Source organism: Equus przewalskii, chromosome 2, assembly GCF_037783145.1.
Source record: "Equus przewalskii isolate Varuska chromosome 2, EquPr2, whole genome shotgun sequence".
Classification (NCBI taxonomy): domain Eukaryota; kingdom Metazoa; phylum Chordata; class Mammalia; order Perissodactyla; family Equidae; genus Equus; species Equus przewalskii.
In genome coordinates, this window is record NC_091832.1 from 6,623,622 (window position 1) to 6,649,611 (window position 25,990).

Sequence of the window (25,990 nt, forward strand, 5' to 3'; positions counted from 1 at the left end):
GAGGGTGGTGGAGAGACATTTATTGGATGTTTATGGGGCTGGTCCACGTGGGTCTAGATTGGGGACAGGGGCCTCTTCAGGGCTGCCTGGAATGTCACTGGCAGTCACTGTGGCCATGAAGCAGTGTTGGAGGAGGCGTTTGGGGTCCGTGTTGCAGTCCAGCCGTGGGTTCAGAAAAGGGTGACTCTTCCCCAGAGGGCTCACTCCTGCCACCTCCACCGAACCGCCCATGTTCCCACCTTGGCGATCAGGGGGCACCTCCTCGGCATCTGGAAAACAGCAAGCTGGGGGCATGGGGCTTCCTCCTGTAGCCCCTTCCTCCCCACCAGGACACAAGCCCTGGCTAACTTCCCTGAGTGCTTACCTTGGGCAGGACTGTGCTCAGAGTCTTAAATGCATCATTCGTTTAACAAACATTTATTAACGATATACCACATCGTGCACTAGGAACTGTGAATGCTTCTCATGAACTTAAAGTTGAGTGGAGAAGAAGCACAATAAACAATTGTTAGGAGAGATGAAGACTGCACCTTGACCATAGACCTGTGAGGTCGGTACTCTTAAAAACTCATTTCATGGACGAGGATAAAGGCTTACTGCACGGCTAGTATGCAGAGAAGTGCTGGAAACTTAAAAACGTACATTTTTCTCTGCTTTAAGAATAGATGCCATGACTCTCTTCATCTACTGCTTTATCCTCCTCTTATATCTGAGCTTAAAAGGAAGCTCACTTGGCCTTATTATTCCTCACTTCCCATTCATGACTTATTCTGTTGCAGTTTACTTGGTTTCTGCCCCCAACATACTTACAATGTTTTGTCACTAAATCCCACAGTCACATAAATCCTTATGTCCCTTGACTTATCAGGAGCATGTGGCACAATTGAGCATTCCTGCCTTTCAGATAAAAAGTATATCAAGTGTTCAAGCTCAAGGAATGTGAGCATCTCTCACACCTTCTCCTCAACCCCTTCACAAAGCCAAGCAATTCAGCAGGTCCTGCTGATGCCACCAAACCACCATCTGACATATCCACCCATTTCTCTCAGACACGCTCAAGGCCACACCTTAGGTAAGGCTTTCATTTTCTTCTGCCCAGACCACTGGAACAGCTTCCAGTCGGGCCCCTTCCAGTCCATCCTCCGGGCTGTAGCCAGAGAGATCTTTCTAAGGTCGAGTTCATGTACTGTTCTTTCTTAAAAGCCTTCAACGTCTTCCCATTACCTGTGATCCTTGAGGTGGCATTCAAGGCTCTTTGTGTCCTGGTCCCATCCCTTCTCTTCAGCTTTGTTACTAATCACTCTTCCCTCAAGAACTCTTTGCTTTGCCACACCAAAATTTTCATTGTTTCCTTCACATCTCTGGGTGTCGCCTTGTGCTGTTTCTTCTGCTTGGAATGACATTTTATACCTCTGTCTAGAAAACTCCTATGCTTTAAGACCTATTGATAGAGGCTATCCAGGAAGAATGGTGCATCTGACACCAAGGCAAGAGTGAATTTCAAGAAGGTAGTTGTACTGGACATTGGAGTTGGTACCCAACATCCACCCCACCTCTTCCCACCTGGTGATAAAAGTTCTATTTAGGGGAGATTGGCCCCATCCCAGCTCTAGGAGTTGGGCCTGATTGATGTGAGCCAATCGGGCAATCCCATTCCTTTACCACATGGATGGGCAATCAGTGCATAGCATTTCCCTGGGCACACTGACTAGTTTAGTGGTGAAATATGCCCTAAGGTGGTCCAGTGAGAGCAGAGCTCAGGCCTTTTTTTTTTCTGATTAAAGGAGGAGATAGCTGCCTCTTTCTTCTCCTGACTAGAAGGGAACAAAGAGCACCTAGTCCCAGGGACTGCTGGCAGCCAACTTACTACCATGAGAGAAGTCAGTCTGAGGAGAAAGCCAACACAAAACAGAGCTGAGAGAATCTCAGAGGATGGAGCCACAGGCCTGAAGACATTGTGGACTTCTGTTCAAACCATGCCTGAAGCCCACCCTCCTTTTGGACTTCTCACCTACAGTCAATAAATTTCCTTTTTTGTTTGGAGCTTTCTATTTTTAAACAATTTAAGACTCACAAGAAGTTACAAAAACAGTACAGAATTCCAATGTATGCTTCATCTAGCTTTCTCCACTGATGACAGCTTACATAACCATAGAACAATTTCAAAACTAGGAGACTGACATCAATTTAATACTATCAACTAAACTACAGATCCTATTCAATTTTACCATGTTTTATGTGCACTTCTTTTTGGTGTATAATACTATGAAAATTTATCACATGTAGATTTATATAACCACTGCCACAATCAGGATAAAGAACTGTTCCATCACCACAAAAATACTTCCTTATGCTACCCCTTTATAATCAGACCTTCCTCTTAAACCTCTCTAGGTAACCACTAACCTGTTTCCCATTACTATAATTTTGTAATTTCAGAAGTGTTATGTAAACGGAATTATATAGTATACAATCTTTCAAGATTGGCTTTTTCTTTTTCTTTTTTTTTTTGGTGAGGAAGATTGGCCCTGAGCTAACATAAGTTGCCAATCTTCCTCTTTTTGCTTGAGGAAGATTATTGCTGAGCTAACATCTGTGCCACCTTCCTCTGTTTTGCATGTGGGACACTGCCACAGCATGGCTCAACAAGCGGTGTGTATATCCGCACCCAGGATCTGAACCCGTGAACCCTGGGCCACTGAAGCAGAGCATCTGAACTTAACCACTACACCACTGGGCTAGCCCCCAAGATTGGCTTTTTCACTCTGCATAATACCCTTAAGATCCATTCAAGTTGTGTGTATCAAGAGTTGTTCCTTTTTATGGCTGCACATGTTCCACTATATGGTTGTACCACTTGCCCACTGAAGGACATTTGGGCTGTTTCCAGTTTTTGCCTATTAGAAATAAAGCTGCTATGAGCGGTTGTGTATAGGTTTTTGTGCAGACTTACATTTTCATTTCTCTAGGCTAGATACCTAGGAGTGTGATTGCTGTTTAGTGGGCTGAACAGTGGCCCCCAAACATATCAGGTCTTAATCTCTGGAACCTGTGAATGTTACCTTATATGGTAAAGTTTTTGCAGATGTGATTAAGGGTTTTGAGATGAGGAGATCATCCTGAATTATCTGAGGGGGCCCTAAATGCCATCACAAGTGCCCTTGAGAAAGGCAGAGGGAATCGGACACACACAGACGATGTGAAGACAGAGGGAGAGATCGGTGTGCTACAGTTACAAGCAAAGGAGAACAGATCCTCCCTGAAGCCTTTGATTCGGCCCAGCAAAACTGACTGGGAACTTCTGGCCCCCAGAGCTGTGAAAGAATAAATTCCTATTGTGTTTCTAATGGGCTTGTTTGTTTTCTTTTTTTTTAATTTCTCCTTCTTCTCCCTGAAGCCCCCAGTACATAGTTGTATATTCTAGTTGTAGGTTCTCCTAGTTCTGCTCTGTGGGACACCGCCTCAGCATGGCTTGATGAGCAGTGCTAGGTCCACAACCAGGATCCCAACCAGCGAAACCCTCGGCTGCTGAAGCAGAGCGTGCAAACTGAACCACTTGGCCATGCGGCTGGCCCCTGTTTTGCTTTCTTTTTTTTTTTTTCCTTTTTCTCCCCAAAGCCCCCTGGTACATAGTTGTATATTCTTTGTTGTGGGTCCTACTAGTTGTGGCATGTGGGACGCTGCCTCAGCGTGGGTTGATGAGCAGTGCCATGTCCGTGCCAGGATTTGAACCAACGAAACACTGGACCCTCTGCAGCGGAGCACGCAAACTTAACCACTCAGCCATGGGGCCAGCCCCTCCCTGTCTGCTTTCTTAATGTTGAGTTTAGGGGATTCTTTATATATTCCGGGTAAAAGTCCTTTGTCGGATATGTGAATATTATTAAGCCCAGTATGGGGCTTGTCTTTTCATCCTCTTAATAATAGAGTCTTCAGCAGCACAAAAATTTTGAATTTTGTTGAAGACTAATGACCAATGTATTTTTTTTTTTTAATGAGTTGAGCTTTTGTGAATGTCTAACAATTCTTTGCCTACCTCCAGGTCGTGAAGATTTTCCCCTGTTTTCTTCTAAAAGTTTTATAGTTTACATTTGGGTCTATGATTTATTGTGAGTTAATTTTTGTATAAGGTGTGAGGTTTAGGTAAAGGTTTATTTTTTTACTTATGTAAGTCTAGTTGTTCCAACATCATTTATTGAAAAGACTATTCTTACCCCATTGAATTGCTTTGCACCTTTGACAAAAATCTGTTGGACATACTTACAGTGTGGGTCTACTTCTGGCCTCCATCTTGGTACATGTTTCGGTCCCTCCTCCAATATCACACTGTCCTCGTTACTGTTGCTACATAGTAAGTCTTAAAAATCAAATAATGTGATTTCCTCCAACTTTATTATTCTTTTTCAATATTGTTTTAGCTATTCTAGTTCTCTTATCTTTCTGTATAAATCTCAGAGTCAGTTTGTCTATATGTACTGGGTCTGCTGCAGTTTTCATCTTTACTGTGTCGAGTCTTCCAATTCATGAACGTGGTATGTCTCTCCATTTATTTAGGTCTTCTTTGATTTCCTTCATCAACATTTTGTAGTTTTTATCATACAGATCCTTTACATGTTTTGTTAGTTTTATACTTAAGTATTTCACTTTCTTTGGAGTGACTATAAATGGTATTAATGTGTTTTTAATTTGGTCTCCAATTGTTTGTTGCTAATATATATGAACACAGTTGATGTTTGGTTCTGAGCTTACATGTTATTGATGAGGATTTTAGGCTGGTTACTTTTAAAACTGGAGATGAGAAGCAGGCTCCGAGGAGCAGAGTTTGCTTGCCCTTTGTTGGGAGGCATTTGCATTTGTGGGGGAACCCCCATCTGTGGGGATGCCTCCCTCTCTGTGCCAGGAAGAGGGGAGATGACCTTATCTCTAGAAACTCTTAATCAACGCCAAAGGCAAGAACTTAAGTTGGTTACTGTCTGGCAACCTCATGTAACTGATTTAGGGTGGTGGCTTCTGGCCTTTACTTAATCCGATTTGATTCTTATCTAAAAGTTGTGAGACCACCCAATGGCCAGATCCCACCTGGACTGATACCATTTTAACTTTTTTACATGTTCTTTCCTTTGTCTTGTAAAGAGATGGCTCACATACCTATGCCTTAAAATTAGCCTTACTCTCCACTCATTTTTGCAGCAGAAGCGGCAGCAGCAACATGCCGGCAGCAGCTCTGCCTGCCCATGGGTCCTGTCCCCACGCTATTCCATGCTATTCTCTAAATAAAAGAGCACCACTGCCAGATCTTGAGAGTCCAAGAAATCTTTCTTTCGACTCCTCGGCTCACCGACCCCGCATCAGTTATGACCTTACTAAATGCACCTATTGGTTCCAGGAAGTTGTTTTGTGGGTCTGTGTGTGTGTGTTTTGTAGATTCCTGGGAATCCTTTGTCATTTAAGCTTGCATTTTAAGGCATTCCATTGGGTACAGAGGTTTATTTCAACCTTCTATTCAGTGCAAGAATCTCCTTAGGTGAATCCTACATTTGGCCTTTTCCTGGTTACCTTCCAGGCTTGGGGGTGCTCTTTTTTCTTTTTTCCTAAACCAAGAATTACAAACTGATGAACCAAACACAGCCCAGAGTGATGAGGGTGCTCTTTACAAGAGCATTTCAAATCTTATCCTAAGAGAGGTCTACCTTTATTGAGTCAACACCTGCCTCCCTATGGCTTCCACCACTGATCCCAGTGCTGTTCTCTGGCTTCGCACAAAATGTCTCCTCATTCCCCAGGACAGCCTTGTAGAGATCTGAGGCCCTAGGCTGTGAGCCCTGAGAATCCTTTGCTCAAGGCCAAATGTCCCCAGCTCTTCAACTTGATACTCACATGACCTGGTTTGCACACTGAGCTGTTCACCTGCCTCTGATCACGTTCTGATTGGTCAAAGTCCCTCTTAAATTGTGGGGCTCTGAGCAGCAGGTAGTCAGGGCTCTGGGGAAAACCGTTAGCCTTCTAGAAGCTATAAAACCATGGCTCAAATCCTCGTTCTGATATTAAATCATTGTGCTACTTTGGGCTAACCCATTCTCTTCTCTGGATCTCATTCTCTAAAAATTCTATAAAATGGGGTAGAAAGTAGGGCTGGCCTCATTTTTCTATTTATTTTCTCTTGAATTCCAAGTTTTAAAGGATTCTGTCTATATAATGAACTGCGTTTATTAAGTACTATTTTTTTTTCCATTTTGTATTAATCAAAGAGCTCTGATTAGCAGGAGAGAGCCCATGCTAATTACCCCCCTTGAACTAATATAAGTCTAGATCAAAGCAAAGAAACTTGGTCCCTTGGATGGTGAACATGATGTAATCTACACAGGAATCAAAATATAATGATGTACACCTGAAATTTATATAATGTTATAATCCAATGTTACTGCATTAAAAAAGAAAGAAAGAAAGATACCTGGTCCCAGTAAAACCTTTGAAATATTGGAAATTGCTCAAGAATCCTAACTGCTATATTTGGGGACCCTCAGGTGACTGGCACTCAACATTGGGAACCTGTGCTGTGGATGCTAAAGAGTTACCTCTGAGATGTGGTGGCTGGTGTGTTCTCTCCAGCTGGGAGTAAAGAAGGACTATCACTCTCTTGCTTCCAGATCCTATATATCTGTTAATACAACCTGAGATTCTACTCACCTTTATTTTGGGCAGACACGTCACAATGCTGGTTCATACTGAGCTTGTGGACCCACCCTGTCTTGTTTACATGACTCTTTCCCAGATCCTAGGGCTTCCCTGAAACGTGTAGCCTAGGCCCTTCAACTCCACCATCCTAGCCTTCCAGGGAAGCCAGCAGAACAGGCGGTGGTCCCACTCTCGATTACACATATTTCTGTCTCTTCCTTTGACTAATATAATACGGACTTATTGAAGTCCTGCAGTGGTGCCTGAAGCCTGTGGGGTCCCGTCTTTGAAAAGCTGCTAGCCAAGAGGCACTTGGGAGAGCAGGAAGCCTAAAGGCAAATATGTCAAGTTTGATCTTCAAATTACGATAAGATTCCTGTTTGGCTAAAATGTGCTGGTACAACAATCTTATCTGACTCTCCTCACAACTCTCTGAGGTGGGTACTATTATTCCATGTTACAGATAAGCAACTGAGGCCCAGACAGAGAAGGTCAACATTGACACAGCTATTAAGTATTGGATCCAGGATTCACTTTCCATTCTGCTTGATCCCAAAACTTGGACTCTTTCCACAGAGCAGGCATTCCCTTAGTGTGGGCAGGAACTATGCTGGGTCCTGGGGACACAAAGGGGTTTAAGGCATAGTTCCTATCTTTGACATTAACATTAATCTTTGATATTAACAGACTCTTTGAGGAAACTAACATATAAAAATCTAAGTGCCTAATAATAATTAAAATGAGAGCTACTGGGCCCGCCCGGTGGCACGGCGATTAAGTGTGCACGTCCCGCTTTGGCAGCCCGGAGTTCGCCGGTTCGGATTCCAGGTGCAGACATGCCACTGCTTGGCACGCCATGCTGTGGTGGGTGTCCCACATATAAAGTGGAGGAAGATGGGCACGGATGTTAGCTCAGGGCCAGTCTTCCTAAGCAAAAAGAGGAGGATTGGCAGCAGTTAGCTCAGGGCTAACCTTCCTCAAAAAAAAAAAAAAAAGAAAAAGAGAGCTACTAATTGTTAAAAGCCTACCATGTGTCAGAGACTAATTAGTTCCTATGTAAGCATCGCTCCTAGTTTTTACCACTTTTTTAGTAGGTATTATTGTATGCATTTTACAGAGTAAATTGAGGCCCAGAGAGAAGTGACTTGTTTAAGGCCCCACAATGCAAGTGACAAAGCCAGGATTAGAGCCCAGTTTGCTGACATCCCAGCCCAGGGTTGTGCCTTCCAACCTTTCTCCAAGGACCTCTGTGGTGACTCCCCTCATTGCCTGGGCTCCTCAACCCTGAACTTGGGACTGGCCTGTGGTGACCAGCCAGGAAAGTTCTCAGATTCTCTCCTGCCTGGAGATGAGTCAAGACGAACTCATCACTGAGGTTCATTTGGTTCAGAGCTCCCACTCCACCAACTGTGGTTAATGAAAGAACAGTGGGCTCTGGGGCAACTGAACCCTCTCTGGAAGGTGAGAGGGGCTGCTGCAGGGAAAGACTCCTGGCCCAGGAGCCAAAGGCTTCGCCACCAGTTGGCTCGGTGACCTTGGGCACATGACTGTCCCTTTCCGGGCCTCAACTGCCCATCTGCACAGTGAGAGCATCGGACTTGATTTCTAGGAGCCCTCTGAGTCGATGAGAATGGCTGATTAATGATCTCCCTACCAACATCTTTCAGAGGAGAATGAGAACCGAACTCTTGTCTATCTTTTTCCTTCCATTTTTTGCTCTCTCATTAAATGTACATAGGTTGGAATATCACCTCCACACTTACCTCACTCACCTTATCTACAAAATAGGGTTGATAATAACCACTGGCAGAGTTGTTGAGCAGGTTAAATGGGGTAAGGTGTTTAAAGTCCTTAGCACAGCACCTGGCCTAACAGTAGGGGCTCGGTCACACTCTGATCAAGCTAGTTCCTCACAAAGTACCAGAGTAAGACAGTTACGGTCTTTGTTGCATCCCAAGTTTGGGGGATGGGGTGGGGCTGGGGGTGATGGGACACTATAGAACGCCTGGGCAGCAGAAGGACCCTGTTTTCAGAAACTGTTCCACTTCCGCTCTGCTTTTGCCAAGGCACTCCCCAACCCGCCCCTCCGCCCACAGTCAGATGTCAGGACCCCAAGGTGAAGGGCAGTGATCGAGGCTTTAGAGTCTGGGAGATGGGGGTTGACATCCCAGCAACATGTGCTGGCCAGCTGTGTGGACTTGGCCGGTTCACTTCCCTTGGCTGAGCCTTAGTTTCCTCTGCTGTAGAATGGGGCTAATGGTCTCTACATGTCCTACTGAAGGGGAAGACAGCAAACAGAAATGGAAGTCTGCAAAGGGCAAAGCTCTGATGAACGTAGGATAGTGGGCCTGTAACTGTCTCAGATGCAGAAGGAGGGACAAGGGGCTCCTGGGTTGATGCCATGGGGTCAGAAAAAGGAGAGGACAGCACTAAATGAAGGAGAGGAACTTTGAGCTGAGTTTGGGCAAAAGGCAGAGAGAGCCAAAAGCCATCATTAGTAAAAGGTCAGGAAATGCATATTCCATCTTAAAGATCAGAAGCAAAAGGCAAGATCACAAGCTGTCTCACACCCTGGCGACTGAAGAATACAGCTGGTGGCTGGCAGTGAAGAGGCGCAGGGCGGCTTTCATTCACCAGGCCAGGGGGTGAGCTGTATTCTCTTTGAGTCAGAAAGGCTGTGGGGCATAGGGTGGGGAGAGACGAGGGAGCAGGACACAAGCAGGAGCACCCCACAAACCCAGCCTTGTGACATAGAAAGAGTAGGACTTTGGAGGCAGGAAGGCAGCCGTATTTGAATTCCAGCTCCACAATTTACAAGCTGTGATCCCTTGGGCAAGTCATCTAACCTCTGAGACCTGGTTTTCACTTCTGTACAATGGATGACAATAGCACCTACCTCACTGGGGTAGTTGGGAAAATTAGGTGAGCCAGTGCATGAGAAGTCTCAAACAGTGTCTGGCACATAGTAGGGACTTCGTGTTCACACCACAGGGATAAGAGGTGGAAGGAAGTGGAGGTTGAGTCTGCTCTGCCACTCACTCACTAGATGACTTTGGGCCTCAGTTTCCTCGTGTAAAATGGATAGTAATGAGAGCTATACTGCCTAGTCATTGTGAGGAGCAGAGGAGGTGGTCTGTTAGAACTAGTTCATTCCTTTTAACTGCTCTATCATCTTTCACTATTCCTCTACTGATGGACATCTAGTCTGTTTCCAATATGACAAGCTATCATGATATCCAGCTTTATAAGTCCTGTTCTAGTGCAACTATTTCTCTAAGTCAGATGATTAGAAGTGGGATTACAGGTCCCCTTTATCTGCTGTTTCACTTTCCATTATTCCGGCTACCCATGGTCAACCACAGTATGAAAATATTAAATGGAAAATTCCAGAAATAAGCAATTCATAGGTTTTAAATTGCACACCATTCTGAGTAATGTGATGAAATTTCTCACTGCCCCATGCGGGCTGTGAATCCTTCCTTTTCCAGCGGATCCACACTGTATACACTACCCACCTGTTAGTCACTTAGTAGCTATCTTGATTATCAGATCAACTGTGCTGGTATCGCAGTGCTTGTGTTCAAGTCACCCTTATTTTACTTAACAATGGCCCCAAAGTGCAAGAGTAGTGATGCTGGCAATTCAGATATGCCAAACAGAAGCCATAAAGTGCTTCTTCTAAGTGAAAGGGTGAAAGTTCTCCACTTAATAAGGAAAGAATGTGCTGAGGTTGCTAAGATCTAAGGTAAATTTTATTACAGTACATTATTATAGAATTTTTTTTAAGATTTTATTTTTTTTCTTTTTCTCCCCAAAGCCCCCCTGGCACATAGTTGTGTATTTTTAGTTGTGGGTCCTTCTAGTTGTGGCATGTGGGATGATGCCTCAGCATGGCTTGATGAGCGGTGCCATGTCCGTGCCCAGGATTCGAACTGGTGAAACCCTGGGCCGCTGAAGCAGAGCATGAGAATTTAACCACTTGGCCACGGGGCCGGCCCCTACTGTATATTATTATAATTGTTCTATTTTATTATTAATTATTGATGTTAATCTCTTACTGTGCCTAATTTATAAGTTAAAATTTATCATAGGTATATATGTATGAGAAAAACATAGTATATATAGGATTCAGTCCTATCTGTGGTTTCAGGCATCCACTGGGGGTCTTGGAACATACGCCCTGTGGATAAGGGGGGACTACTGTACTGAGTTATAGGGTGTACACACTTTTAGTTTAAATAGACATTGCCAAGTGGTTATATCAATTTATACTCTTACCAGTCGTGTATGAGAGTATCCATTCCCCCCAACCTTCTCACCATTAATATTTTTGGACTTTTGCCCACAAAAAGTGTGTCATTCTTAAATTGCATTCTCCTGATTATTAGTAAGGTTGAGTATCTTTTCATGTGCATTCCTTTTTTTGTGCTTTACGTTTTCCCATTGTTTAAAGGTGTGCTTATATATTCTAGATATCAATTCTGTCTCTATTTTATATGCAGTTGACTCTCATTATTCACAGTAGTTATGTTCTATAAAGTCACTGCAAACACTGAATTAGTGAATACTGAATCACTGCTCTTTGAGGAAATACAAGAGGAGGTTCCCATGAGCTTCTGGTCAAATTTTTGTCAAGTGATCAATCATAACTTTGTTTTGTGTTTCTGTTTAACGACATCTTACTTAGTATGTACTGTTGATTCATTAACGTTGAACCCACTGCCAACAGCACTATAACTTCCGCCTGGACAAAGTTTATCTAACACAAGTATTTTCTCCACAAGGCACGCCACAGCCTTCTTGTGCTTAGGACACTAGATACACTTCAGCATTACAGTCGGGGGCCATTTTAAACAGCGAAATCAACAAAAATCACAAGAATGCAGAAAACTTGGCACCAAATATACTGCGAAAAGGACACTTGTTTACAGTATGAGAGCTGAAACAGGAAGGCAGGGCGTGGCCTTGTTCAGCGTCAGCTGGGAATGTGTGTGATGGGGCAACTCAGTCTTTGCTGCTCTGTGCATGTCCACATCCACAAATGACCTCAAAAGCACTGCGAGTATTGATTTTGAGGTTACAAATCCATTTTAGCAAGTAGGCAAATTCCCAAAGATGGAAACTCTGAATAAGGAGAACTGACTGTATATATGTATTTACATTTATATTTATAATATCTTTGCAGTCTGTCTCTTGTTTTTTAACTTTATGTATGGTATCTTTTGTATTATTTGTATTTAATGTCTGCTTGTACTTGATGTAGGCAAATTTGCCAATTTTTCCCTTATTTTTGTAAATTAAATGTTTTATTCAAATTCTTTTTTTTTTTTTTTTTTTTGAGGACAATTAGCCCTGAGCTAACATCTGCTGCCAATCCTCCTCTTTTTGCTGAGGAAGAGTGGCCCTGAGCTGACATCCGTGCCCATCTTCCTCTACTTTATATGGGGGATGCCTGCCGCAGCATGGCTTGATGAGCGGTGCCATGTCTGCACCCGGGATCTGAACTGGCGAACCCCGGGCCGCTGAAGCGGAATGTGTGAACTTAACCGCTGCGCCACCGGGATGGCCCCTATTCAAATTCTTATATTTTAATTAGTCTTTTTCTGGACTTTCTTTCTATTCTAGGCTTTCTGAACATTGGCACTATTGACATTTTGGGCCAGATAATCCTTTGCTGTCGAGTGCTGTCCTCTGTCTTGTAGGATGTTTAACAGCATCCGTAGCCTCTAGCAATAGATACCAGTAGCCCCCTTTCCCCAATTGTGACAATCAAAAATGCCTCCAGACATTGCCAAATGTCCCCGGGGAGCAAATTTGCACTCAGTTGAGGGCCACTGCATTGCCCAATTCCTTTAATTTGTGTGTCAATATCACACTGACAAATTCTTGTATCTTTAAAATGTCCTGTTATCTGATGAGTCTCCTCTTCTTTCTTTGCCAAAATTGTTTTGTTCACTCTTGTACCTTTACTTTCTAGATTAATTTTAGAATTAATTTGACAGATTCCATGAAACCTTTTGTTGGCATTTTTATTTATAGATTAATTTGGGAAGAACTGATGTGTGTATGATATTGAGCCTTCCTATTTACATCCAAGCCATATCTCGCCAGATAGGTTCTTTTATGCCTTTCATTAACTTTTATGATTTCTCTATAAACACTGAAGCCCGGGCTGTCTCTGGTCTCCCCCACTCTGGGTCTATGCTCAGATTTTTCCCTATTCCCTTGCCATTGCCTTCCAGACCTTCCTGACTCCAAGGGGAGCCAGATGGATCCTTCCACCCCAAAAGCCATCCCTCCTGCTTTCCACCGCTCAGCCACAGCAGGATTATTCATAGTCATCAGCTTCTGGTGCTGTTGTTTGTTGCACAAGTTTGTTGTTAAGTTGGAAAATTAATCTTTTACAAACGGAAAAGCCCTCTCTGTCTTTTTCTGAAACTTAGCTGCTACTCACCCTGCGCCCCCTCCCTCCCTGATGTCTGCCACCCTTGCTTCTTCTGTTTAGCTTAAATTCCTCCCCTGTCCGGCCTGGCCTTAATCCCGGTGGTGCCCCAGGGTGAATGACCCTGCCATTGCATAAGTCTCACTCAGTCCCGCCCACACACCTTTACCCATTATCTACCCTCTCCCGGAATGCCTTTTCTCCTCTACTTTGCCTTAACCAACTCCTTCACTAACTCAACGCTAATTCAAGTCTACTCTCCTTGAAACCCTCCTTACATTTGGTATCAAACAACTTTGTGCTTCATTATATCGTGGCCCAGACCCAGCGAGGTGGGCAGAAGAAAGAGCAGGACTCAAGGCCGAAAGACATGGGCTGCATTTCAGCCCTACAATGATTAGCTGTGACACTTGAAGTAAGTCATCTAATGTGTCTCAGCCTTGATTCTCTCATCTCTAGCATGGAGATAATAATGCCCATCTGGAGTGTTGTCGACCAAACTATACGGAAAGGTCTTTTGCCAGTGGGGACTTGTATCTTTCACAGAGGTTGCAGAGGTTGTAAAAATATGCGCCATAAAGGCTTGTGAGAAAGCAACACTTTTTCTGGCCCCTCAGAGGCTCCAGATGGCCTATGCCAGTGAAGGAGGGGGTAGTCCAGAACATCAGATTCTTGAAAAATACCTGTATTTAATTTCTGAATAAGCTGAGTTTGGGGAGCAGCAAATTTTTCTTATTAATTCTATTTTGTTTGGGGTAATATTAAAATCAGTTTCCATTCCCTAAGGCTAGAATTAAAATATTTTCTTAGAAAATCCACAAGCTGGATTAATCTCTATGTGACAAATAGACTGCTGACTATGTGAAATTACTTTGATAAACACCAAGCACATGCGAGTTTGGGATGGGCCTGTTCAGATCATGAACCTCCTGAGAAACGTGCCGCGGCTTCTGAGCATCCCAGGGGCGCTCGCATGCAAACGCTCAGACACCATCTCTGAATATCCCCTCTGTGAGGTGCTGCCCCGCTGGAGACAGGGAGACCACGTGGCCTCTTTCTCACCTGTAGTCTGTAAACTTAAACCTAGGTCCAACTTCGTGAGGGGCTTTGAGCTGATGAACAGGTAACAAAGCACACAGACAGTGACGATGAAGGCCAGGAGCAAGACTGCTGCTATGGACAGGCCCACGAGAGCGCCAATGCTGGGGAGAGACCATAAGGAGCGGAGCGTCAGGGAGGGACTGGGCAGGCAGTGCGTTCTATGAGAAGTGTTATAAGTGTCACAGGAATTGGCCGGCTCCGACTTTTGTCCTGTCTCTACTTGTCTCAGGCTTTCTGAGCCTAACCATGGGAAACAGCATCAACTATATGCCAAGTATTCACCACATACATAACATGACACGCCTCAGTGCCACCAGGTAGTTGGGACTCACTATGTGTTCCTTTTCTTCTCTTCTCCTTCCCTCCCTATTATCCTCAACCTGTTCCCACCCTAGAAAGCGGGAGAGGATCTGAAAGAGCCCTCCCCATGCTGCCGTTCCTTAAAAACAAGACACATAGTAGCCTTTAGCTAAAAACCAGCTATCCTTCCAGCTTCAAGGTAACTTCCCACCCACCCTCCAGTGGGTCATCACACCCGTGTGGACTCCTCATCTAGAGCACCTCACTGCCGCTGGTCCCTCGCCCGCCAACCTCACTGCTTCTGCCCCAAGTCAGGCCTTGGGCACCTGGTCTCCAGACAACTACCTCCTGGCTCATTTGGGGGCCACCATCTTTCCTGTTTCACATGATCTCTCCACTGGGATTTTACCTTTGAAGGCCCTTTACGTTTGAAGATCTCTGAAGGCCCATCTCACTGTCTCCTCCTCACTAATGCTTTCCTTGGTCATCTTTCTCTCCCCTTTCTTCCCCCCATGCCAGGCTAATCCACCCAGGACACATGACTCAGGGCCTTTTGCCCTTCCCACTGGGTCAGGCAGCCCAGTGTGGTGGGGAAAGAGCAAAGGGCTTTGGAACCAGACCTACTTGGGTTAAGACCCAGGTCTGTAACTAACTCTGTGAGATCTTGATGAAGTTATTGAACCTTTTGAGCCTCGGCTTCTTGGTCTGAAAAGTAAGAAAGATCAAAACACAGCACCTCACAAGCAGTGGAGAGGATGAATAATATACGTAATATTCTTGGCACACAGTAGGTGTTCAACAAATTCCTCGTGTGTTCCTCAAGGCAGACTCAGACCACATTTAATCGGCTTTGTCCTCACCTTGTATAAGCCCTGGCACATAGTAGGCAGTTAGTACAGATTATCGTGTGTCAGGCTTTGTGAGATGTTCTCCCAATAGTAGGGGAGACGTAGTACCAGGATTTGTGTGCCCTTCCACCTACAGCTCCTTCTCCAGCTTTTCTGCCCTCCCTCTCCCCGACCCCAGCCCCAGACTTCTGCTCCTGCCATTTCTGCTGGATTTTGCTCCCAGCTAGCCGATGGCTGATTTCCCAGCTAGCTAATAGCTAATTGAAACTTAACAGAGACATCTTAAAGCTTTGGAGAGTTCGTCTTCCCATGGTTAAATAAATTATTGGTGCCCCTGCCATGGAATAGTATAGAGCCAATAAAAACATGTTTTCAAATAACATTTAAGATCAAGGATAAATTCTGATGAGATAATGTTAAGTGAAAAGAGCAGGCACACTACTAAATATATAGGATAATCCCAACTTAAATAAAAATAAACATAAATATATACATAACTATATACATGTAAGGTTGGAGGGAAATACACCAAAATGCTAACAGGCTGTCTGTGGGTGTAGTGCAGGCTGTGGATGTCCTGTCTGTATTCCCTTGGGTCTTATAATTGTCGAATATTCTGGCCAGAGTTTCAAATGCCAGCAACTGTATCTGTTTGTCTGAGGGCTTTCTCCGGCTTAGAGCAGTCTCTGTCTGCACACTGAGCAGGTCAGAAGTGTGGGAAAGTTAATGCCTCCCTTCTCCCACCAGCACAACCACTGACAGACAGACGTTGGCACGCAAATACTCAGCTCCCTGGCCCTCAGGTGGGATGACTCAGGCCTATGTTCTACACTGTCTGGCAGAGTTCAGCAGGTTTAAACTCCAGGGGCCCTCGCGGTGACTTGCTTGGTGACATACCATCGTTAGCTCCTTCCCTTCCCCGGCTCACTTCCCCACCCTCTGGCAGTGTTTTCTAGGATCACTTTCTGTATAAACTACTTGCCCTCAAATCCTTGTCTCTGAGTCTTCTGGGAAACCAAGTTAAGGTACTGGATCTCCCAAGATTTCTTTCCTTTTTTGTCTCTCCTGTCCTTTCCACATTTTCCACATTGAGCATGTAGTACATTTTAGTTCTTGTAGGCACTTTATTTAAACATTATTTACTTTTTTGAGACATACTCACTATTTATAAGGCCATCTGGGAGACTTGTGCTCAGATTGGGACTCCACCCTTTACTAATGACATCTATGGGCACCTGGATGGAAACCGCCCTCGAAAAGTAGGGTCCTTTGAGGAGGGGGGTGAGAGAGCTGGGGGGATATGTCCCAGATCAGTGGTCAGTCAGGGAGCAGGCCCTGCCTCTGATAGTGTGTCTGGAGACAGAGGAACCAGCCCCTAAGGATAGAGCTGGGAACAACAAGGGAGGCTCCAACGGGGAAAATCTGTGCTTAGTATAAGATGAACTGTAAATGATCAGCATTGTCCCATGGTGAAGGTACTGCCTCAAGAGGACAGGTTTGCACAGAACACCTGAATGAGTACACCTTTCAGTGAAGTTAGAGATTCCTGCCCCAGGTGGGAAGTTGGGTTGAAGAGCCACAGGCCTCTAGGGTCTCACAGATCTGTGACTCTGAAAGATAAATAACCCACGGTGACCTCCAGGAAAGAATTGGAGAGGCAGCCTGACATTTGTTAGGGCTTTTGAGTCAAGCACTTCTAAGTTTGAATCTTGGTTCTCCCACATATAAGCTGAAAAATCCTTCACCTCAAAATCTTCATTCGTAAAGGTTCCTATCACACCAGATGTCCATGAAGATTAAACAGAATGTGTAGATACAGCGCCTGACCACCAATTCTGCCCTCCAGCAAGGCTGCTGCCTTTTGGCTCACAGCCCAGTAAAAAAAACCCAAAACACAACTACTGATAGAGGGTGTCTGGAAAGTGGATCAGACATGTGACAGCAACAGCTGCTTCTCCACAGGGCGTCTTCACGTCCTGAGATATGCTTTTAAAGACAGCAATTCTCCTTGAGCACAAGGAAACAGCATCCACCTGGAGATTTTTATGCTTTTAAGGGCCAGCTTTCATGAAAAGGGCCAAATGGAGTCCAGAGCAAAACAAGGCCTCCACCCTGCAATGCTGGGGCTCTGATAGGAGCATGCCAGAAGGACTGTCTCAGTACACTGATCACCTAGCTGTCCTGAGGACCCTTGGTTCCCCTCCTCCAGTTTGCAACTGTCTGTGAGGTTTATGAACCATGTTACGTCCAAGTTCAGGAAAAGTGAGCCCTGGAAGCTAGAACGTTTCAGTTGCCCTTGGGGTCTGGAATGGGAGCACACTGACATGCAGTGTGACGTCAGAGATCCCCCATCTAACCCACTATCTGACTGTCTGAGCCACTAAAGCACTCCACACATCAAAAGGGTCCAAGGCAATGGGAGGGACTACAAGGGGTACGCAGGGAAGGGATGGTGGCAGAGGGATGAGGTCCCGGCTGGGTGCTGAGGGGTAACCGGGGTTGGGAGCAGAGGAGCCTGAGCTTTCGTCCCAGCTCTGCCACTTCCTCTCCCTGGGGCACTCTCAGATAGTAACTTAACCTCTTTCAAGTTTTCTCATTTGTAAAATGGAGAGCAGAGGTGCCAGGGCTGCAAATGTGTGAATGCGTCTGGCCCTTGGATGTCCTAGTAATGTTCTTTAAATCTCAGTCTGCTATGACATTGCTAGAAGATCTTGGGTAATTCACTTTCATACCCTGAGCTTCACTTTCCCCACCTATGAACCAGGGAAAGGGAACTCCCTTTTACTGAGCACCCACTATAAGCACTAGTCATTTTCACATGCACTATTTCATTTAATCCTCACAACAATTCCATGAGACAGGTATTACTATTGCTATTTTAAAGATGAAAAAAGCAACTTGGAGAAAATTTGCCCAAATTCACATAGCTATTAAGTGACAAAGCCAAGGTGTGGACAGGGTTCTACCCAGCCCCAAGACTCCACACTGTCTCTATACCTCAAAGGGAGGTCAGCGCTATCATATTTCAGCACCCAGCTCAGTGCTAAGTACACAGTGGGTCTTCGACAAATAGTCCACTGTTAGCTTTAGGTGCATGTCCTATCTCTCTGAACGTTCTGTGAGCTCCTCAGGGGCAGGGCATAATTGATTTCTGTGTCCCCAGTGCCTAACATAGCACCTGGCAAAACGCAGAGGCTATAATGAATGAATGAATATATGGATGAGCAGAGAATAGTAAATTAATATAATTCCCTGGGTTACGGATAGCAGATTACAGATAGCAGCCAAATGTGCAGGATTTGAAAACCTGGCCATCTGAAAATCCCTTAGAGTTATAGATTGAGCGGTCTAGAAAAAGCGATAATATCTGTAATTGTCAGTGGCATATGTCAAGTTGATTTCACCGCTTTATCTCATTTGGTCCTTGCCCTAGTCAGAAATCAGAGCGACGATTTATCATCCTCCCATTTGATAGATGAAAAGACAGAGGCTCAGAGAGGTTTTAGTGAGGAACACTTCTTTCCCACCCAGAGGGCACGCAGCCTCTGGCCCATACCTCCAGGGACAGGAAAACCACTGTCTACTAAGGCGGCCCAGCCCACTTTTGCTGATGTCTGCTTCCCAGAGCAGGCTCAGGATCAGGTCCTATTTTCTGGATGAGGCCTTTGGAGACCCCGAAAGACTGAGATCTATTGCCCTCCCAGCCCCACACTTAGGTTCCAGGAATGTCAGCACTGGCCTAACCACCTCCTTCCCTGAACAAGTGGGGAAACTGAGGACCTGTGGGTGGGGATTCACCCAAATAACATATCTGTTAGTATAGCCTGAGCTGGCTTCTGCCGTGCCATTATGCTGTTGTCTCATGGTGAACTTGGAGGCAGCTCTGATCCCCAAGTCTTCTGCCTTAGCTCTGGAGTGGTGTACACCCCCAGCACTCACCCCAGGCCTGTCACATGCTAAGTGCTATGTAAGGAGCGGCTGAAAGAATGACTAAATATGAGGCTGGGCGGAGGCTGGGGTTGAGCTGGGGTGTAGCATCAGGAGAGGATTAAGGCTTGAGGCTGAGGTTTGCAGGTAGGCCTAGACGATGTTTAGAGTCAGGGTGGGAGAGAAGCGCTGAGGTGGAGTTGCAAGGAGGATGGAGGGGGAGGTTGGGGCTGGGATCAGCATTTGGGAGTGAGACAAGTCAGGGATCAGGTTGGGGTCGACATCAGGGAAGGGACCTTGCCGGCACTTGGGATGAGGGTGGAGTTTGGGTTTCCTGTGAACGTTGGAAGATGGGAGTTTGCTGTTAGGGAGAGAGTTGGTAGGTAATTTGGGGTCGGGTTGAGGATGAGGGTGGTGGAGGAGGACGTTCAAGCTTGGATCAAACAATGGAGAGAGGGTCAGGATGGGGGAAGGGAGCTGAGAAACGGTTGCAGGGGGAGTCGGGGTAGTGGTGGGGAGAGAGCGGAGTTCAGTATCGGGCCTGAGGGGCTAAGGGCTGCGTGGGGGCTGGTGCTGACGTTGGGACGGGCACCTGGGTGTGGACTGAGGGTTCGGCAGGCGGCTGGGCCTGAGGGTGGGGCGAGGGGGCTGGGTTCCAGGTGGGGTTCGGGCCAGGGTCGGTACCTGAGCCACCACATGTAGCTGTGCTCGTAAGGGAAGAAGCTGTGCGGGTCGTCGCAGCAGTACTTGTGGTCGCGGAAGCCGCAGCAGAAGACGGCGGCCGCCTCGCCCCCCGGCCGCGGGCAGCTGAAGCCGCGCACCGCCTCCCGCTCGGCGCTCACGTAGCTCGTGCAGGCGCCGCTCATCGCGTCCGCGCCGGGCCGCCGACCCCTTGGGCCCCTAGACGGGCACGGGCGGCGGGGTGAGCGAGGGGCGCACGGAGACAGACCTGAGCCCGGAGAGACAGAGACACGGACAGAGAGACGGAGATCGACGCACAGAGACCGAGAAAGACACCGCGAGAGGCGCGGAGACGCCACGGTGAGACCTGGAGTCCCCGGGGACCCAGAGGCGGCCGGGCGCGCGGACCGGACGCGGCGGGGGAAGGGGAGAGAGGGAGAAGGGCGGCGGGGCGGCAGGAGGGGGCGACCCGCGGAGCCGGGAGGAGGGAGCCGCCGGGCGCGTCCCTGCCCGCGTCCCCCCACCTCCCACGGGCCCGGCGTCTGCGCTGGGGCGCCGGGGCTCGGAGAGACAGGGGGTGGACGCCGCTCCCGCTCTGAGCCCCGCCTGCCGCCAGGCCCCGTGCTGGACGCTGCGAAGCCCGGGGCAGCTGCAGGCGAGCGCAGGACACAACCAAGGGACCGGTCCGCGACCGCGCGCAGAGTCAGTGTGGCATGATGAATATACGACCTCAGTTACCCTTTACGACAATCCAGAGGACCAGGGATGTTCAAACTCACTTTATAAATGAGAGCCACCGGTCAGAGAAAAGTCATTTGTCCGGGCTCTGAAGCCTGCTGGGGTTTAACCTGGAACTAGACGGTTCCCGAGCTCTTCCCCTTTTGGGGCTCTCACATTGCGTCTTTTCCAGTGGACTTTTAAATGTCTTCGTCCTCTGGTTTCCTTGCTTGCCTCTTCCTTTCCCTGCGCGGCTAGCTCATACACCAACATGTTTACACTCCTCTGCTCACACTTCCTGCTACACTGGCCTAGGACAAGGGAGCTGGTGGATGCCCCAGATGTAGTAACCCCGCCCACCGGGAAGCAGAGGCAGCACACCGCTCCATCCTCAGAGATTATTTGCAGGTCACCGGGCAGTGTTCCCCTGGCATCGAGGACCGCGCCTGAAGCATCTGTGGGAAGCCCGTCGAGCCCGCGGGTCTGTCCTCTCAGGGTGCGTGGGGGAAACGCCAGCTCGGGCAGGCGCTCGGCTTGGCCCGGTTACGCTGAGCCAGGACCAGAGACAGCTGTCAGGGATTCCCATTCAGCCAGTCACAGGATGTTGGGGCTGAAAAGGACCTGTGGGCCATGTAGTCAGTTATTGAATCACAGCTGGCATTGAAAAGGATAAATAAATAAATGGAATAGGAAAAGTGCACTGCCAATAGTAGAGCTAACTATTCTTTCATAAAATGTTTGTTTCAGTTACCTATGTATGTATGTATTGTGGACCAGATCACGATGTAAAGTGAATTTCTTATTTGCATCAGGTTAAAAGGGTTTGAGAGGCACTGACTGACGCCTCCCATTGTACAGATGGGCAGGGGCTAGCTCCAGATTACGAAATCTTAGCTCTCCGCATGTTTCACAGCAGTGGGTAGAGTAGGAAATAGCTCATATGAGCCTTGAGACTCCCCAGTTCCTCCATCCCTTGCTTTGGGTGTGTGGGGGACAAATCATGGGCTTTAGGGGACCTGGGCTCAAGCCCTACTTCTACCCCGTCCCTGCTTTCTCTCTCTGTGCCTCAAGTCCCTTTTCTTCTCTAGGCCAGCTCCTCAGATGCTGACGTGTGCCATGCCCTTGACTTGGGTTCTGGAGCCTCTGAGAGGGGTCAGACCTGGGTCTTTAGAAGCACGCAGTGTGGTGTGGAGTCAGACAATCACAGGACAGGGCAGTGAGAGGGGAAATATGAGGCCTGTGGCCACAGAGGGGCCACCTGAAGGAGCAGGGAAGAGTTTTGATGGGGTAGTGTCCTCAAAGGTCACTGTAAGGTCAAATATGAAAACTAGAGGGAATTGCCATCATCCCCCAGAGAATCCTCCCCTGAGCTGTGGATGTCTGCAAACTGGGCCTGGATGACATCCTCTGATGGAGGTGCCTTTTGGCCTCCTTATCAGATAGAGAGTAAAGGGGAGGAGCTGAACCCTGCGGAAGGGAGAAAGGTCTCCTGGGAACATGGGTTTCAGCTGAGAGGTAGAAAGCACTCTGCTCTGGCTTTTGGCAAAATTGGGAAGCTACCAACAGTTTCCAAAGTCCTTTTCCAGCCAAGAATTAATTTGCTCCTCCTAACAACCCTGTGGGTTGAGCCAAGCAGGGATAACTGTGCCACTGAGAGAAATCACAAGCCCAATGTCACACAGCTGTCAGTTGCCCAGGCAGGACATCTGTCCGGCCAAGGGTCCCCTTTTGGCAGTCTGATGAAGACTATGGACCCCTATTCAGAAGAATTTTTTTTTTCCTGAGGGAGATTTGCCCTGAGCTAACATCTGTGTCAATCATCCTCTATTTTTTTTTTTTTGTATGTGGGACACCCCCACAGCGTGGCTGGTGAGTGGAATAGGTCTGAGCCGGGATCCAGACCGCCCAACCCAGCTGCCAAAGTAGAGCTCACAGAACTTTTACTATTCTGCCGTGGGGCTGGGCCCCAGAAGAATATTTTTAACTACAAAAAGTAAATTACTTAGGATTACAAAGGATATCAATTATATAGAATCATTATCAAAATATTTATTTTGTGAATTGGTCCTTGTTTAACATATTAAACAATAAAATCTAGAGATTAAGCATTGTAATTTTGAGGTGATGAATGAGTGTAAACAGTGTTTCAAGATATGGCTACTCTGATGCAGTACAGAAGTGTCTGTGATTTTTATTGGTACCTGAGTCACGGGTACTGCTACTACTACTGTGATTTGTTGCTTACGTGCGTGATAGAAGGAAATGCTAAATTTCAGTTAGAGGTTAGTGAAAACAAGGATGGTATTTTTCCCCCTCCAAGTTCATGGACAGCCCCCCACCCCCAGACACTCTCTCCATGGATCCCTTGGGCTCTGTGGAATCTGTGCTCAAACCCTCTGCCTCTCTGGTCCAGCTCCTACTCCAATGCTTGTTCCTTCATCACGTGCACCATGTCTCCTCCTGGAGGCATTTATTGAAGACCTACTATGTGTCAAGTGGTTTCCCATCTTGTATGAAATATAATCCTTGAAAACTTCCTTTGAGGTAGGTGTTATTCTTCCCACTTTACAGACAAGGTAAGTGAGACTCAGGGAGGTTACGGGATTTACTGAAAGCCACACAGCTAGTAACCGATCAGAGTCCTGTACCACCAACTCCTTCCTTCCCAAGTGAGGCCTGGGGGCCAGAGTCTACAACACCAGAAGGGAGGAAAGTCTAGGAGAGAAAAGTGAGCAGGGAGAGCTCACATTTACGGAGAACACACTGTGACCTAGAAATTGTGCTCTGTGTTCTTCATGGTCTGCTTTAACCCTCACAACTCTATGCAGTATTACTCTACTTTTTAAAAAAATAAAAATAACTAAATACATACATATTCATTATAAAACAACAAATTAGAAAAGAGATAAATCAAAGGGAAAAATAAATATGACCCATAATCTCACCACACAGAAATATCTGTTGATTCTTTGGTGTGGAGTCTTCCAGATACACTCACTCACACACAATTTTGCACCCACTTTAGGAAAATGATCCAGAGAGGTTAAGTAACTTGCCCAAGGGTATACAAGTACTAAGTTCCAATCACCTGCTGTGTGTGACCTTAGGTCAGTCACTGTCCCTCGCTGTTTTAGGGCAGTGGTTAAGATTACTCAAGATAAAAGAGCTCTCGCGCTTCTGTGCCGCTCTCAAAACAGTGCGCTCTGGACCTCAGCAGCCTTGCTCCAGGAGCCTGGTGCCCTCAGAGGGTCCACAAAGAAACGCCCCCTCGCTGTAGTGACAGACTTCGCAGCTCGGTGACCGCAGTCAACAGAGGCTGAGAACCCTGGCTCAACCTGCGGTTGAGTATTCGGTTCCGCGGGCCTCTGACGCGTGTGTGGTCAGCTGGGAGTCCCCGGACTCCGGACGCGGAGCAGGGCGAGCAGCCCTTCTCCCCTTGCCCTGCAGGCCCCAGCTGTGCCTACCCAGACCCTCCTCCCCATGTCTCCTCCCCTCCTCTCCCCAGTCCTGCCGGGCTCTGATGCCAGTTTGCAGTTCACCGCAGCTGGGGAAGCAAAGAAAGGACCAGGCGTGCATTAAGTCCTTCTGCCAGTGCCTCACCGCCACTCGCTTGATGCCCAGGACAGATTCTTCCCCTTCTCTTCTGGAATGAGGCTGTTGCGTCTCATTTTGAGAGAAGTGACTTTGCTACGGTGGAACATCAAATCCAGGGACAAATCGGAGATGGAGGCTCAGGTCTCCTGGTACCAGCCAGGCTCTCCCCTACTCTAGGTGGCCACTCTTTCGGTTTAGGTTTTCGTTTGCTGTTTGATTGTTTTACTATGAAATGTTTAAGACACACAAAACGACATAAAGGATAACGCAAGGACTACCCACGTACCTTCCACTCCGTTTACGAAATAAAAATTGACCAATCCTGTTTGAAGCCCCCTGTGCCCTCCTCCCTGCCAGCCCACCCCCGCCCCGTAACCGCTCTCTTGAGTTTGGTGTTTATTATTCCCATGCTCTTCTTTATGCGTTTATCACGTATGTATGAATCTTTGAGCAATATATGGAGTTATTTTGCACGTGATTAAATTTTAAATAAATAGCGTCATACTGCATGTGTTCTTCTGGAACTTGCTTTTTTTCACTCCATCTTACCTTTGTGAGCTTTGTGTATACTGACACGTATGCTCAAGCTACTTCATTCACTTTTGTTGCTTTGTAGTTTTCCACTTAATGAATATATGAATATATGATGATTTCTTATCAGTTTTCTCCAACAATTAGATTCCTTCCAATTTTTTATTGCTATACAATAATGCTCCTCTTGAGTTTTTTCTTTTAAAATCAATTTTGTTGAGGTATATTTTACAAACAAAAAGATATACCCATATTGAATGTACAGCTTGGTGAGATTTGACAAATATGTACACTCATGTAACCAGCACAGTCAAGAAGCGGTACATTTCCATCAGCCATCACCATCCCTTGTGCCCCTTTGCAGTCAGCCCCTCTCCCCACCCCAGCCTTGCCTTAGACCCCACTGGTCTGCTGTCCATCCCTATAGATTTGTTCTGCCTGTTGGTGAATTTTTATGTTCATGGAATCGGACAGTATGTTCTCTTTTGTATCTAACTAGTTCACCACAATGCCTTTGAGATACACAGAAATTGTTGCATGTACAAGTAGTTCCTTCCTTTTTATCGCTGAGTATATGGAAAGATACAAATGATATGGAAATACTACAATTTGTTTATCCATTCAACTGTAATAAGCATTTGGGTTGTTTCCAATTTGGGACTATCATGAATAAAGTAGCTATGAACATTTTTGTATATGTGCTTTCATTTTGGGGGGTATGTATGTTTTCATTTCTTTTGAGTGAATACCTAGGAGTGGAATTAGATGTGTGTTTAATTATAAGAAGTTGCCAAACTGTGTTCCAGAGTGGCTGTACCATTTTGCAACCCTACCAGCAACGTATAAGAGGCAAGGCTCACACGCCTGAAACTAATATAATGCTTATGTCAATTCTATCTCAATGAAAATAACAAACAGAAGAAGAGGCAGGGCTCTACATCCTCACCAGCACTTGGTATTGTCAGTATTTTTCATTTTGGCCGTTCTTATAGGTGCGAAGTGATATCTCATTGTGGCTTTAATTTGTATTTTCCTAATGACTAATGATGAATATCTTTACATGTTCTTATTAACCATTCATCTATCTTCTTTGGCAAAATGTCTGTTTTGCCTATTTTTAAATTTAGTTATCTTCTTATTGAATTGTAACAGTTTTTATATATTCTGGATACAA

At 46.3% G+C, this 25,990-nt stretch overlaps 1 protein-coding gene and 1 long non-coding RNA gene across 2 annotated transcripts; one reads left to right on the forward strand and one right to left on the reverse strand.

Annotated features, from left to right (window-relative positions):
- SHISAL2A (shisa like 2A) lies at nucleotides 1-20,302 on the reverse strand. The gene is made up of 3 exons (XM_070609612.1): nucleotides 19,978-20,302; nucleotides 14,180-14,319; nucleotides 1-269 (listed from the first exon to the last, which is right to left on the reverse strand). Exons 1-3 carry the CDS (start codon nucleotides 20,157-20,159, stop codon nucleotides 31-33), a joined length of 561 nt encoding a protein of 186 aa, XP_070465713.1. The 5' UTR covers nucleotides 20,160-20,302; the 3' UTR covers nucleotides 1-30.
- On the forward strand, nucleotides 19,382-25,505 carry LOC139081891 (uncharacterized). Its single transcript, XR_011537356.1, has 3 exons — nucleotides 19,382-19,440; nucleotides 20,009-20,334; nucleotides 24,197-25,505. It is a non-coding gene; the product is annotated as an uncharacterized lncRNA (long non-coding RNA).
- Nucleotides 25,506-25,990: the final 485 nt, after the last annotated feature.